Raw genomic sequence first — 16,249 nt, 5'->3', positions numbered from 1 at the left:
TTATTCAATTCTATTTTACCTTTATCATTGCTATTATTATTGTTGTTATATTTTTTAACTATGTTAGTACATTGTTGTTTTCCTCTGTCCTGTGTTGTAAGCTGCTGTAACAAAAGAATTTCCCCCAATAAAGTATATATTATCTTATCTTACTGATTTAATCCACTTTTAACTTTAGTATTTGGTTTGTCCACCTTTTTGCAGCAATTACGGCAGCACGTCTCTCTGGCATAGTGTCATTATATTTCCTGAGAGCTTCAACACTTATTTTATCCCATGCCTTCTGCAACTCAAGCCAAAGGCTTTCCTTTGAATGTGCGATAGATCTGTCAAGTTTATTTTCCAACTCGCCCAAAATTTGCTTGATGGGGCTGAGGTCTGGACTTTGAGGGGGCCAGTCCATCATTATCAATGTTCCAGCAGATTCCTTCTGTTGGAGGTAGTTCCAGCAATAGTTAGAAGAATTCTAGGGGTCATTGTCCTCTTGGAAAATAAATCTAGGCCCAATAAGACGACTCCCAGATGGTACTCCATGCCTCACCAGGATGTTGTGGTATACTTTCTTATCCATGAGGCCATCAAATTTCACTAAGTCACCTGTTGTTGTCCGTCTGAAAGTTTATTTTTTTCTACCTCTCCCCTTTCGGTTCTGGTGTGAATTGGTGGCATCATGGCGGTCTGTGTACTTTTTGATGCTTGGACTGCATCTCAAGTCCTTGGCTATGCAGCAGTAACTCCAGCCAGCAACAAAAAGTGTCTTTGAATCCCCCTAATTATTCGCCCACAGAATTTTGACATGGAGGGATGCTCTACGGCATAAAAAACAGGAAACATGTCTGAGCAGACAGTCCGTGTCCGTTGCAGATGATGACAAATATTCAATATCGTAGACCGCACACTGGTTAACCTACCAATTGTTTTTAATCAACTCCAACCGTGTTCATTTTGCTTTACATTAATTATGAATAACTCCAGACATGCCGACAGGTTTTGATCTCATGTGAATGAATGTTCTTTGTTCTTAAATGGTCAGCTGCCACACACAGGCCATTCATTCAAAATAATAATCAGGAGTAAAACAATAATCTTGATGGTAAGTCCCGTCAACAATTAAATCTTTCTTAAAAAAAAAAAAAAAAACTATTTCAAGTGATAAAAGTTTGAGTCTGTGTCCTCCGGTAAATTTACATATGTGTTTTTCTGTTTTAAATCACCAACAATATTTTCTATAGAGAGTTAACTGTGCACATGGGAGAGTTGATAGGTACTGAAAGCTTTGTAGATTTTTAAAGTAAATCGTTACAGAAAACACACATTTGTTATAGGAAGGAATCAGCTGACAGCTTGTGCTGCTCAACATCATTTCAAAAGCATTTTGCAGGGCTCGATAGAGAGCGAAACGTAAAATACATTTTAGGTATCATGTCTAAAAATGCACTGTACCAATACATGATAATTCTCCGCCACAGACAGATTTACTTTGCTGCACCACGCTCCAAACTGATATGAAATCTTGTGTACATGGACTGAGAGCTGGCGTGGGATTTGAGCGTATTCTCCACCCATGTTCAAATTGATAAATGCCGACCTTTGCGTGGAAATGGTCATACACCCTGTTTTCGGTCGTACGCACGTTTGATAAATGAGGGCCAATGTCTTTATGCCACCTCTGCAAAAGTCAGTGTCCCAGTTTGGCCACCCCAGTCAAAACAGTCTGGCTTAGCCCCTTAGACAGGGATGACTAGTTTTGAAGGAATCTGTTGAATTAATTTAATTATAACCACAAAGCACCTGTGGGATAAAGCTCATTATAAAGAGCTTATAAAATATTTAAACTCCTGATTCAAATTCCACAGACAAGGATAAGGCAGTTCAAAACGTGTTTAAAAAGGGGTTTATAGTGTTAATAAGAAGTGCTTACACTTTCACTCCAGACAGGAAGACCCCAGCTTGGAACCCTTAACCCTTTTGCTGTGAGGCGACAGTGCTAATCGCTATTCTAACATGCCACCTTGGCAACAAGATATCAATGGTAAATAAATTATATTCTTTGGTGTGTGCACACAGTGTCTTTATGCCACCCTTGCAAAAGTCTTTGCCCCAGTTTTGCCATCCCAGACACTTAAGTCTGCCTCGGCCCCTGGAGATAAGAAATTGTTTGCTTACACATAGTACCACACATTATTAAGAGAAGACTGTGAAGGAGCAGGCCAGACTGTTGCTGTAGATGAAATTCCCGCTGGGACAGTCATACTCCTACACTATCCATGCTTATTAATGCATGAAATTGAAGTGATTATGCTAGTCCCACTGAACTTTTCATTTTTACATTTGTCATCTGATAAAAGAACACACGCAACAATGATTCATAAAATTCAAACACTGAGTTTAAGGTCAGATGCTGAAATTCAACCCCCCATTATACATCATCATATAGTTTAGAGCCTGAGATGCAAGTCATGTCTTTAAACCTTGTTTCTATGTGCTTCATCAATCATTTCTCTGAAAATGAAAGTGTGTGGAACAGTAATGTACAAATATTTCCGACTATATTTTTCAAGTGTCAAAAATCCTTTTGCAGGAGACTGCATTCAAATATTTCAAATCATAATGTTGCCAGAATACTAGTTATGCTTGACAAAAGAGCAAATCAAATGTCCTTGGTGAGAATTTGTAGTCATTGTGCCTGTTTAGATAGTGCTTGTATTGTCTATCACTGGGGGAGTATATTGTCTGACTTCTTATAGAAACCCTGGCTTGTGCAGGAAGCTCTTTATGTAATTCACCTCAGTGCCAGTAATAGCCTCCTCTTGTGTGATTAAATCTTAATGTGTTCAAATCTACGGTGGCCTGACCTGAGCAATAATAATGTTGCAGACGTCAAACTAACCATGCTATTGAAATAATATCCAGTGTGGCATAAAGTACTTGAGTAGTTCTTAAATCAATATATTCTGGCCACAGAACCATTGTCTCAAAGAGGAGACTCTGCTTACTTCTTCCTCAGGCTTAAAGATAAATCTTTTTCAGAATTCAAACATTCACCTCAGGGTGGGAAATAATAGGATTTCTAGTCCTAACCACCAGACAATGAGGTCCTTTATCAAGATTTGAAAAGGCTTGTCGAGGAAAATTAATTGCAAGGACACTTCACAGCATGAGAGACTGGAGAGAAGACAGGGTGAATGAGAGAATTCTTGAAAGTCCCATTTCTGTATGGAGTTCATTGGGCTATATAAAAAACCTCAAAGACTTAAACAAAGCATTTAATTAGCAACGCTTTTGTGCTGATTGAAAATTAATTCTCTCTTTAATGTTATTAAAAAATGGTGTGTGCTCACTTCTATGCATTGAATTTAAAGACTATGCAAAAAAAAACAATACAGTTATAGAAAAAAAAAGACTCCAACATTAACAATGTGGGGTAAGATGAAGATTTAAAGTAACTTTCCATTTTAAATACTTTAAAAACAATATAGAACAGTTTATTTGACTTAACAGTTTTCATTTGATCATGTTAACACTTCCTCCTCCATTCCTTTCACCTTAGTTTAAAATCCGTGCGGGGACTCAGCTGAGTCATAGAAATAGGAACAGGAAATGACATCAAGCTGTCGGGTTCTGCCCAATCAGAAATAAGAAGTTTTGTCCTTACTCTTTTCGTTTTCTGAAACAATGTTGTGTTTTGTGAGATATTGTGGTGTTTTGTGAAATGTTGTGTTTCCTGAATTGTTGTTGTGTTCCCTGAAATGTTGCTGTGTTTCCTGAATTGTTGTTGTGTTTTTGCCTTCAGGGCCACCGTAGACTATAATGCAGTTATGCAACAAAGCGTCTATCTCTGTCTTAATCTTCCAGTGTAACCAGAGACTCCAGTCTGCTGCTCACTCCTTTTAATTCGAAGATAAACCACTGAACTGTGGCTGCCTGCTCTGCTCTGCTGATCATGCTGCATGTGTTAGAGAGTACAGCCTTCAGCCTGTGTTGGAAAAAAAAAGTTTGTTTGGTAATTTAATGTTTTTCATAGTCCAATGAAGGTGAAGGGGGCTCCTTTTAATTTATGTCTGAAGCAGGGAAGTATGATACAATCACAAGTGATCCCTGCAAACCCATGGTTGATGCAAAGTGTGAACACTCATACTTACAGCTGTCACTTGTTATCTTATTGCCAAAATCTATATGTTAATTTAAGATATAAACAGCCTGTAAGTGCAGCTAACAACCCAGTAGACCTCATTTGCCCACTCTATAAAATCTCAGCCTGCAGTTCAGCAGAAATAGTTTTACTATCTCTGTTCTCCTCAAAATGAAATATCCCTTTCAAATGATTTAATTTTTCTACCAAAACCATTACACCTTATTTACTCGGGCACAGTCTGAGGTTATGTGGTGAAAAAAAAACAGTGAAGATCAAACAGTAGGCAGTAAAGTTAAATGTAACACTAAAAATACCTTTGCGATTTGGATGCCCTATTTCCAACCGTTGCATCCCTCTTTTCAGTACAGCAACAGGCTCCTTATCTTGCCATTATGTGTAGCCATGCTGAAAAGGTATGAACACTTCTGAATTCAAAATGCTTCTGTTTTTTTTTTTTTTACAAACTAGTTCTTTAAGGTGTATCTCAACCTTTTTTCCTCTAATCAACAAAGCCCATCCAGAGCCAAATAAGATTAAACAAAAGTTTTCACAGAGAAGAACTTGCAAGCTAACTCTCTTGAATAACAAGCATTGTTACCCAAAATTATACAAAAGAATCTATGGGAATTGTAGTGGCAATAACAATCTACCAACAGTATCAGTTTTTTATTGCCAGGACAAGGTGAAATTATGTTTTCATCACACAAATAATAAACACACATAATCTTGTCATAGCAGCAGTACAATGGACAGATCCCACAACCCCTTGAAATGTCATTACCTCATAAAATGCTATCACTTGATGCAGGCTGCATAGTCCTGGGTTCAAACCCTTTTCCACCAAATGGTTGGCTCAGTTTCCATTACTATGGCAGTGGTAATTTGAGCCAGTTAGTATAATTTACTTTGAAGAAATGCATGGGATTTTCAAAAGACCGCGGCGACTCGAGCAGAAAGCATTGCTGTGGACACCAAAGAGACACCTGAGGGGCTTTGAATTGGAAAACTATACAGGCTGGCCATCCTGGTGGCCACAGTCCAACAGAGCAAAGGGATAAAGGAGACATAAAAACATTATTCAAAATAACGCTTTATTTGTTCACTTCAAAAAGTAATACATTTACACATGCATGGACATATTCTAACAGCTTGAAAGGATAATGTAATTTTAATTGTGTAATTGTACTGATGAGAAAATTCTGCTTACCTTTTAAAACTATGATACACAGTATTTAACTCAGAATATGTACAGCTATAAACGTTTCTGTTTCGTATTGTAAACCTGAAATAAGGAGAAAGTGTTGTAGATCTTAAGAGTTTTCTAAAGCCACTACTGTTCAAATTGTTGTGCTTGAACTCGATCTCTGCATGAAAGCGTGTTATTGTCTGATTGAAGAGTTTCCCTGTGTGTGTAACTGACCTGCTCACAACCCATTTATCTGGCTTGATGAAGAAAATGATGATGTCCTTACCCCCCTTTTGGCTGTATTCAAAAACAGCCAGTAGGCGGGTCAAGTCTTTTGTATTCAAAAATGTTCATACATATATTATCATTGAAATGGCTCACTGCATCTTCCAGCAGCTCACAGTTTGGGTGTTTACCATAATGACTTGAAAATGGAGTGTTATCCATAATGCTGAATTCTTATTGAAGTATTTTAAGTTGACAACAGGGTAGTCTCTCTGAAACACAAAAGTGAAAAGTTAATTTGAAAAACAGCAGTGAAAAATAATTGGTACCTAGATTTTAAACAGCTGAAAACATACTGAATCACCCGGAGCAATAGAAAATGAGGTGTAACTTTTAAAATGAGTTAGCTTAACCGTGCTGAGAATGTGATATATATAGAGAAATGGAGTTTCAAAGTTAATTCTGTACCCAGTATGCAGCAGTTAACAACACAGACACATCACAGGTAAGTTTTCTGTTGCTTTTGATCACTTCATCTCTTGTTCTTTACATAGGCTATGTGACTAGCATGGGTGTGTTTAAGGTCATTTTAAGAGGTGCTTAAGTCCGCCTAAATTTTATCCCAGCACCAGATTTGTTGTTTAGCAACATTACAATTTTTCAGTTTCAATATTTCATATTTTGTCTTTGCACTATTTTCAATTAAAAGTAGGGTTCAAATGAATGTCTAATCATCAAAATCAGTTTATACTAACCCTTTAGAAAGCATACTAACTTTTCATTACTGAGGTTGTAGTTAAGTTAGGTCTTAAAACTTTTGATGGGTTGCTGATGGTAGGTCAAACTCCATCTGACGAGGTCATGTGAAAATCATGTAATAGTATCATAGACTAAATGTCAGATTTAAACCTCAAAAATGACCTTCTATGCTCAGATTTCTAATATGCACTGGATTTTCTCTTTTTTTGTGCTGTATGGTCAGCAAATCATTGTCTAACTTAAAATATTTTCTTCTAAAACTGGCTATACTTTACACTTTACACCAAAAGTAAACCTAACTTAATGTTAAACATTACTTCTGCAAACCATTAATGAGTAGGGATGAAACATGGGCGCGCAAAAAAACTGTGCAGAACTGAAAGTTCAATCCCAAGTCTTTTCATTGAAACAAAAGGTCTTGTAATGAATGAAGTAAAAAAAAAAAAAGACTTGAAAGGCTGTGTAAAATCAAACATTTTCAGAGGAAGCTGAAAGAAAAACTCAGATACATGGCTATAACATGAATACACTTGCAGGAAAACTTAGACATACATTTATTTGACTGCACTTGCCCCTGCTGGGCCAAGAACACACTGCACTCTGCCATTCACAACTTCCTGGTCTGGAACCAATAGCGGTACAAGCAAGAAGGTCACGTGAGATTCTCCCCTAGTCACTGACGTTCTGGTGGTTTGACCCGAGCAGCGAGGGTAAGTTTTGGAAAATGTGTTTTTCTGCTCGTCGTCTGTACCTTGCAACATATAATATAGGGTTCAAATTCGTACTGCGGAGACTGTTATAGATGGAGAGCTGTTATGAAGTAAACCTACAACCACATGCAATTGCAACAGCAGCTAGGGATATAGCTGATGAAGCACAAACACATTGAAGTTTAGCAACGAACAGTCAATCCGACTGTATTGAGGCAGTCTTCCTAATGCAACTGCTTAAAGACACGTGCAGGCTACTATAAAAAAAACAAACTCTGATAAAGTTACCCTTTAATATTAGGCTTTCTTCCTAAAGTTGATAACGATGTAATGCCTAAAATACAGATTAATGCCGTCATATTAACCATATTTAAACGTTTTTACACCAGCTGCTCAGAAAATGTAAAGCAGACAGTTGTTCTGTATTTGCTGTTCTCAATTTGCTAAACTAGAATTTCAAAACATACTGTTACAGACTATAGACTAAATACATAGACTATATAGACTATATAGACTATATATATATATAGACTATAAAGTCAGCTACATCTAATTCACTATATAATGAGTAGGGTTAGGGTTATATAGGGAGTAGGGAATGAGTGAGTGATTTCGGACACAGCCAAAGTCTCAAACTAGTTTTGTTCCTGGTCATTTTTGTACGGTGGCCCGGAATTGCAAATCATAACGGCAAATCAGAAAACACTGTGTCAATTCAGAAAACACTACGGCAAATCAGAAAACACAACGGCAAAGGATAGACCAGTCCAATCAGCAATGAGTCATGTCCCCCAAGGGTACCTACTTCTTCCTATTTGGTTAATGCCATAGTGTTTTCTGAATTGCCATAGTGTTTTCTGATTTGCGGTTATGTTTTGTGAATTGCCGTTGTGATTTGCACTTCAGGGCCACCGTATTTTTTTTGTAAATCTAACTAAATATGAAAGCCATTGAAGCTGTCACTCTTAAAGTTACAGTCTGAAGATAGGCGAATGTATAGCGGTATTGCTAAACCCCCTGAAAAGAAGATCCATTGATGCATAAGAATGATCCATCCTTTATCAAGTAATCTTTATAAAAAAATTTTTATGGTGAATAGTTTGTTCATTCTGTGCTACTGTAGAAATGTTGCAGAGCAAAATGGTGGTCTCCATGGATGGGATCCCTCTCCTTATGTAAATAGAAAAGGCTCATTCTAAGTAAACAAATTCAAAATCACTTTTAAATACGTTTTAAAATAATACACTCGTTGAAGCATACTTATGCATATTATATTCCATTTCTGTCTGCTCTGCTAAACACTGCTAAATTCTAGAGACTGAACCTTTAAGACAACACTGGATATGATTGCAGCTGTTATTTATATGAACTCAAGCAAAGATTTATTCATAAACAAAAACTTGATGTAATATTCATAGGCCCTTATTGACAATGTTGGTCCTACACATGATTAATACGGAAATATTTGGGCACTAGGCATATGAGCATGACATAGCCCAGTTATACTTATATTAAAAGAACAATGCAGAGGAGTCTCTTAGTTCACTTTTCTTAATTCCAGGCTGTAGTTGTCTGTCTCCAGCCTTTTGCCTGATAAGAAAAGAAGAGGCAGAGGTGGAGAAAAAGTTCCACATACACTGACTAACTGACTGAAACATCCAGCTGTCCTTAACAAACGTCTCCTCATTTAAGTCCCACTAACTAAAGTAGTCCAGACTGCTCCTGCTGAAACTGTTCAAGCTGACTGCCTCAATCTGTGCTTAACACTCTACAGTAAAGAGGAAAACTGTTTGGCACCCACAGCTTAATGATGCTTGAAAGCACACTTTTTACACCGTGTGAGGGCCCCAAATGAAAACAATATACGTTTGGATACTTTATTTTTAAATCTCAAAGTAAGTTGCATTGTGGGGAAATTTTCCCTGTGGACACACTTTCAAAAGTTTGTGTCAGCTTTAAAAAGTACATTAAGGGAGCAGTTCTATTTAGGAGGAGCTTATCTGCAAAGGGAACTCTGATTTATTTATTTTAAAAATTATAATAGACATCAAGAAAACAGTGATAAGCCTGCACTTGGAGATCAGAAGGTCTTATCTTGTGAGAAAGTGCCATATAACTGACTTGTATATTAACAGCTTAGGACTTTGGAACCACTGCATCTGTTACAGCACACTTTTAAAGACACATGTGGACAGCTGCCCAAGTAAATCAGATTATGACACTACCCCAGGCAAACTTTGCAATAAGTTCCATAATGCTTGTCAGGAAAAGGCCATCATCTTCATTTCTTCTCTGAAGTAATTTTGGGATGTCTCTGCTGAAAGCTGATGAAAAATAGCCTGTCAATCAAATCTTCAATGCCTGACAGAGACTAATGCACATGTCAAGTGGGAAATCTGGTGAGAGCTTATTCTTTTGGTGCTCTGAGCATCACATCCTCTGTGTGTTCAAAGTTTTGACAACTTTTCAATGGATGATTTTCCTAATAAAGTGTTCGTAATTATATAAAATGTTCTGTAATTGAATAAGTCTCTGCTTTGGAAACATCTCTCTCTCCTCTCTGCACCCTTACAGCTGACATAATTTATAAAAACATGCAGGAGTTTGTATTTGTGGTTAAGAATGGGAGCCTTTTTCCTCAGAATGAAGCTGTTATTACTGTTCAATACTCTATCTCTCTGTTTGTTTTCATCACAGCAGCAGTGAAAGGTGAACTATGGGTCGTCTTGATGGGAAAGTGATTGTGTTGTCGGCTGCCGCACAGGGGATCGGCCGTGCTGCGGCAATAGTAATGAGCTTTAATATGAACTTCTGGCTGATATATCTTCCCTTAATTCACAGAGAAAATTGTTTATTGAATTGTTTATGTTGCTCAAAGCCATGTATATTTCCACTTCATTACATATCTCCATCAGCTCTCGCTTAACACGTATGCAGAAGATTTCAATGTTGTTGCACCCTGATGTGCTACATCTCATGATAAAGCCATTTAGAGAGGTAATAAGTGGAGCATTACAACATAACATAGATTTTTAATAATTTTCCTACCAAATTTCAGAGCCTTAGAAACATGCGCTATGTGCAAAAATAAATGGCTTGAGTAAGGTCATACAAGTTGTTATAGAATCATCAAAAACCATTAGAGATATTTATCCGTTCATTTTATTTTGCATGAAACTAGCAGACGTCCTTCTGTGCGTGCTTCTTATGCCCTGTTTTTCAATGCATGTTCTGTAAAGAACTGCACCTCAATAGTTATTCTTCACATGAAAAGAGAACATTCCATATGCACATTCCCCTGATGATATTCTCACCATGGTGACAGGAAAACACATGAAAACCTCACATATATTCGGGTACAGGTTCAATACCATCAACTAATGCCCTCCTGTGGTAAAAACATGCCTTGTTTACAGTGTTTGCTGAGTATGATAGAACTCGCACACATTTGTTTTACGTCTCAGGTCATTAGACACAAATAACACTGTATTCAAAATGAAAGGGGTCTTTTGAGTATGTTCCAGCTAGACTACAAAGGTATATTGCTGTCGATGCGTTGGGTTCTGTGCTTAATGGTGCAGACACTCCACAGCTATCACCTGATCAAAGGTGAAATAGAGTGTCTGTGTGCATATAGGAAGCAATAAAAAAATGATAAGGGTGAGAAAACAACCTTACTGTCACTGATCCCTGGTTTTAGTTTGTATTAACAATCCAAAAAGTTATACATAAATTACAAGAAATAGTTGATTGATTTTTGTAAATGATTTTGGATCATAGGGTCCCTCTGTGCTAAGAAATACTGAGCTGCATGCGTTATACCATGATGAATTGTGCAGACACTATAGAAAGTGCATTGAACTGACTCAAGTTTTCCAACTGCAGGCATTTGCAAAGGAGGGAGCTCAAGTCACAGCGACAGACATCAATGGAGAGAAGCTGAAGGAGCTGGATGGCATTCAAGGCAAGACTCGTCTCTGTTTGTCTGAGGTTGACATCTGCTGGGTAACTGGAGGAATGCAGCCAGAAACCCTCAAACATGTTTTACTTTCCTCATCATGAGTATAATCGGACAATAGTTTTAAAATGAGCTACATTTTAAAGAAACATTGTAAAGAAATTTGACCAAATTCTCTGACAAATTAAAAGTGTTCATTTAATTTATTGTTAATCAACTGATCAATTAATTAACCAACCAACCATATAGGCTCTAAAGTTAGTTTTCTCAGCCTGTAAAACATGACCTGATGTAGTTTTAAAATTTGGAAAAAGTTTTCACACCTATAGAAAATTAGAGCCCATTAACAGACAGAAATGGTAAACGATATACTAAAGGAAATGTACAATAGATTAATGAATACAAATATAAAGAGAATAGTCATAAAAAAGATCAAATTAAAATTGAAATTAGACAATAATGAAGAACATATTGCATATTTGTAAGGGGATATGTTTGCTACATGAGCAAATAAGTGCCCTCAGGATATACCACTACTATCCCAATTCTCTGATTTTAGTCAGTAAACTCTGAATGGACCACAAATGAATTATGCTGTCCTCATTATAACAGAATCTTGAAGAGTATGAGGGCCAGAGATCAGAAAAAAATAATATGAGGGGGAAGATTTTTTTCATCATGCTCTTTGAAAGAAAAGAAGATATGCAGAAAATAGTCAAAATGATGAGAATAAAGTGGAAAAACAGTTTGAATTGAAATGTCAAGAAAAAAAGTTGAAACTTAATTTCAAAAAGTTGATATTTCCTAAGTGGCAACTTTTCAAAGTAGAAACACTCGGCCATATGCTATTAAACATTGGATCTCTGCTGCTCTTTGTGCCAGTTTACTTTTAATTGAAGAAGCATTACATCATCTGTCTGTCATCCAACACTGTTATCCTTCAATTTAGCTCAAGCTAGTCCGGCTAATATTATATAACATTATGTTACACATAATTTGGGTTATCTCGTCTCCCTTTTTTGCTTGATTTTCTGCAGATCTTCAAAATCTGCACATTTTTGTAAACTAAGCAGCTGGCTGATATGTAGCATCCTTTCTTTCATTTATTTAAAGGTTCCTGTATGCAGGGAACCACATAAGCAGAGGGTGAACAACTGGGCACTGACTGTGGGTGATCTTTGATCATTTACACAACTTTGTATCTAATGTAGCGAATTGTAACGTTTCGTTCAAATGTCTACATTATCTTCCTTTATGAGGTCAAAGGTAAATCTTATCAGTGTATGATACATTTATAACTAGCATAATATGTTTACAGATTAACCCATAGCTTCCTGCTAACATCAGAGATCTTTATAGCAGTGCTGTTTGCTGTTATTTCAGAATGTAATGGAAATGATAGACTTCAATCATCTCTTTTCTCCCCTATTAGAAAAAAATATATGTAATGAATGTTTCTGATCTGTTGAAAGCAGCGATGAACAAAGCACTACAGCACAATGGAAATATAAAAATCCAACCATTTTTTTTCTCTAGTAATAGTATTTCTGCTTTTTCCTCAAATTTTCCCTTCATTCTAAATATTTTGTGGTTTTCTGAAAGCAAATACTGAAAAAAAGTATTCTCCTCTAATTTTTTAGAGGAAAAAGGCCCTAATGGTCTTCCAAACAGTCAGTTTAGTGGACATCAATTCATCAAATCATTAACAAACATATGCTGAATAGTGTTCTTTTAATATTTTTAACTTATGCCATTTAGTGTAGCTCACAATGGAAGCACTAAACCTACTGCTGCTTATATTTAGATCTGCTGAAGAGAAAGAAAAAAGATGGTACTGGGTAGAAGCTAGTTATAAATGTGTATAATTGTGCAGATGTGAAGCAGACCATTTCCAGTAATTCATGTTTATTTAACTGGAGTAATTGCTTAATCTTCAACGTGTCTCCTTTATAAAAACATGAAATAATGAAGATATGGTTCTTGTAGTTATCTAAAGCAGTAAAAATGTCATTGAAACTACTGGAACTACTTCTCTAACACAATGACCTCTCTTTCTTAACCAACAGGGATCAAGATCAAGGTTGTTGATGTCACAAAGAAAGACCAAGTTGAAGCCCTGGCGAAGGAACATGAGCGTGTAGATGTGCTGTTCAACGTAGCTGGGTACTCTTCCCCGTTCTATTAGATAATCTTTTGCCAGCTGTTGGGAATATAACAAACAAACAAAAAAATGCTTGATATTTTATGGGAGTGCATGGTAACAGAGATGAACTGCAACATGTTTCGAGCCAGAGAAATTTCAGAGCAAAGTATTAGTAGTAAAGTGGCGGCTGTGGTTTAGCGGTACAGACAGGCATCTCTCAATGGAAGGTTCAATCCCTGGTCCTGCAATCCAATGCTGAAGTGTCCTTGACCAAGACACTGAACCCCAAGTTGCTCCTGTTGGTTGTGCCAGCAGTGGTTGAATAGGGTTAGTAAAAACTGTTCAGTGCTGTACATAGAAACCTCTACCATCAATTTATGAATGTGGTGTGAATGGATGAATGTGATTTTTAATGTAATGGAAAAAGTGCTACGAATGGTCGATTCAAGAGCAGAGAAAGCACTATATAAATACAGTCTATTTTTAGTTCCATTTAAAAAGGTCAAATAAACAGCCTTATTATCTGGAATACAACTGGTGCCTGACAGGTCTTCTCATGGTTCCAACATGCTGTCCTCACATTAAGTACATTTATTCACCCCCCCTTAAATACATTTCCAAAATCCCTATACGTAAAGGTTTAACCTCTACTTGGCCTTTTGTCAAGCTCCTTAACAAAGGTCTCTGAATTGACACCTTTTAAGACTAAGTAATATGTAGAAGGGGATTTCACTCAACTTCCTCTCCAGCATAAAGTTTTAGTTCTGTGTTCTGTATCTCATATTGACCTCTTCATGCCATCTGCTTTTAATCAGATTGACATTTTAGATGATTAACCTCTATGCTAAGGCCATGTCTGTATGATTACACACAATACCATCAGGCTTTTTTTGCCCACTTCAATAGTTGCATATCATCTGCTGTCTACAGGTTTGTGCACCACGGCTCCATCTTGGACTGCGAGGAGGCCGACTGGGACTTCACAATGAACACTAACGTCCGCAGCATGTACCTCATGAGCAAGGCTTTCCTGCCAAAGGTGACCTTTGCCCACTTTACCAAACACCCAGCACTGTTTATCCTGTTGTTGTGAGAATGAGAGAGGTACTAGTGTACACTGAGCGACATATGCTTTGATTTTGTTCTCATCCTTTGTCCGCTGGGATTAGCTGTATTACTCTGAGCCTGTGCCATGATGGGCGGTGACTGCCCAATCACTAATCCAGCTTTAGCTCGCAAACTCACCAAACTGTCTCAAAGGAAGAATTTTACCTTGGATCATGGCATACCTGTCATTTATTTTTGGGTTAAAAATGAAGCCAACGACTGTTTCAAACTTTGTGCCATCTTTGTTATAACTTTTGTCATTCTAGATGCTGGAAAAGAAGTCAGGAAACATTATAAACATGGCATCTGTTGCCTCAAGCATCAAGGGTAAAAAATCATCCATAAATATATCTGGTTTTGATGAGTGTTGAACAAATACTAAACTACAAAATACATGAATATTACACTGATTAAGTAGGCCCAATATAATCCTCTTATCTCAGACAATTGTTTGCATGTGTGTGTGTGTCTATGTGACATATATGCACCTCCTTGTCTCAGGTGTGGTGAACCGGTGTGTCTACAGCACTTCAAAGGCAGCTGTGATCGGGCTCACCAAATCTATAGCAGCAGATTTCATTGACAAAGGCATTCGCTGTAACTGTGTTTGTCCTGGTAAGTTAAGAAAGCCCCTACAAAGAAAAAGCCTGTCATCGAGCCCTTCTATTTTGTCACAAGTGTTCCTCAAGGTTACTAGCACGTCAGTAGATGATACACTTGTAGACATCCTTGAAAGCAGATGATCATAGTATATTTTATTTTAAAATACAGTGTGTTTCTCAAAGACACACAAGCCTTGAGTTTGTCCCCTCAACACCATTCTAAATTACTGCTATGCAGTATCTTTTTCCTTTTATTCAAACAAGAAATGAAGCTAAAAGTACACATGAAGTCACAAAAAACACCCCAAAAGTTAAGATTGAGCACTCATATTTTCACAGGTACTGTTGATACTCCATCACTCAGAGGAAGGATCCAGGCCCAGCCTGACCCAGAAGAGGTATGATGAACAGCATAATTTCCTCTTGTCTGAAAACATTTGAAAGTGATATCATCACATCTTGGTTTTTACAAGAAGAAATCCTGATGGTAAGAGTTTGAAAATAATGAATTAAAAAACATACACTCCTCAGGCTTACAAGGCTTTCATGGCACGGCAAAAAACAGGCAGGATGTGCACAGCTGAGGAGGTGGCGCACCTGTGCGTGTACTTGGCCTCAGATGAGGTGAGTGCTTGCAGACAACTGATCCTTGTCATAGATTTTTATTGCCCATTTTATCTACAAAGAGGAAGTATTTACAGGGCTAGTGACAGATTAAATGCTGGTCCGGGTGCTTTGCACTTGCTGTAAAGCTTTAAGGGGCTTTGCAACCAAGTGGATATGATCAATAAAAGCTAGTTATATACCGGTGGGTATTTAAAATATTGTATAAGTACTTTTTTGTGTTATTGTGAGCTTTAAGTCATGTAAAGTCAATAAAAAAGTAAAGGTTCACTATAGAGTTGTATTGCTCAAATTGTTTGCATTAAAAATAAATAAAAATGTCAGTGTTTGATTATTATAAATGAAGGTAGAGCTGGTATGGACTGGTCATCAGTGGAAGTATTTAACAGTGAACCTGTGTTTTTGGTTCTTTCACAGTCAGCTTATGTGACTGGGACAGAGCAAATCATCGATGGAGGATGGAGACTCTGAGAAATCTTCACAAAGCTTATCCAGGCAGCGATTGGAGGCAGTCGGACCTTTTCTTAATTTGAAGCCTAAATAAAGTTCACAAATATTGCCTTCATCTTGCAAATAGATCCTGTGAGGGACTTTTCCATTCTTTGACCGAAATCCATGGTGTCATATCATACTGGTGTTGTCACTGATTAGTACAAGTATTTCAATGTATTTCAAATGGCAATCTGACTTATGATGAAATATAATTTAAACTGTATTAAAAAAAATCTTTACCAATTCTCTTGAGTGGCTTTAGCATGTAACCTCACCCCCACCCCCCCAACAAAGCGGCACTTCAGTGC

At 37.2% G+C, this 16,249-nt stretch overlaps 1 protein-coding gene across 3 annotated transcripts; it reads left to right on the top strand.

Annotated features, from left to right (window-relative positions):
* The first annotated feature begins 6,895 nt into the window (after positions 1–6,895).
* Positions 6,896–16,184, top strand: bdh2 (3-hydroxybutyrate dehydrogenase, type 2). 3 transcript variants are annotated; one of them, XM_034687699.1, is made up of 10 exons: positions 6,896–7,015; positions 9,713–9,803; positions 10,901–10,979; positions 13,040–13,136; positions 14,047–14,155; positions 14,490–14,550; positions 14,725–14,838; positions 15,165–15,223; positions 15,357–15,449; positions 15,867–16,184. In XM_034687699.1, exons 2-10 carry the CDS (start codon positions 9,732–9,734, stop codon positions 15,918–15,920), a joined length of 738 nt encoding a protein of 245 aa, XP_034543590.1. In that variant the 5' UTR covers positions 6,896–7,015; positions 9,713–9,731; the 3' UTR covers positions 15,921–16,184. The 3 variants fall into 3 exon arrangements, with proteins under 3 accessions (XP_034543590.1, XP_034543591.1, XP_034543592.1); XM_034687700.1 differs by having other exon boundaries at positions 6,943–7,015; positions 9,716–9,803; XM_034687701.1 differs by lacking the exon at positions 6,896–7,015 and adding an exon at positions 9,302–9,414.
* Positions 16,185–16,249: the final 65 nt, after the last annotated feature.

The sequence above is a fragment of the Notolabrus celidotus genome, chromosome 7, assembly GCF_009762535.1.
Source record: "Notolabrus celidotus isolate fNotCel1 chromosome 7, fNotCel1.pri, whole genome shotgun sequence".
Lineage (NCBI taxonomy): Eukaryota > Metazoa > Chordata > Actinopteri > Labriformes > Labridae > Notolabrus > Notolabrus celidotus.
Note: the sequence above shows the minus strand (reverse complement) of the source record. Positions and strands in the feature narration are given on the sequence as shown.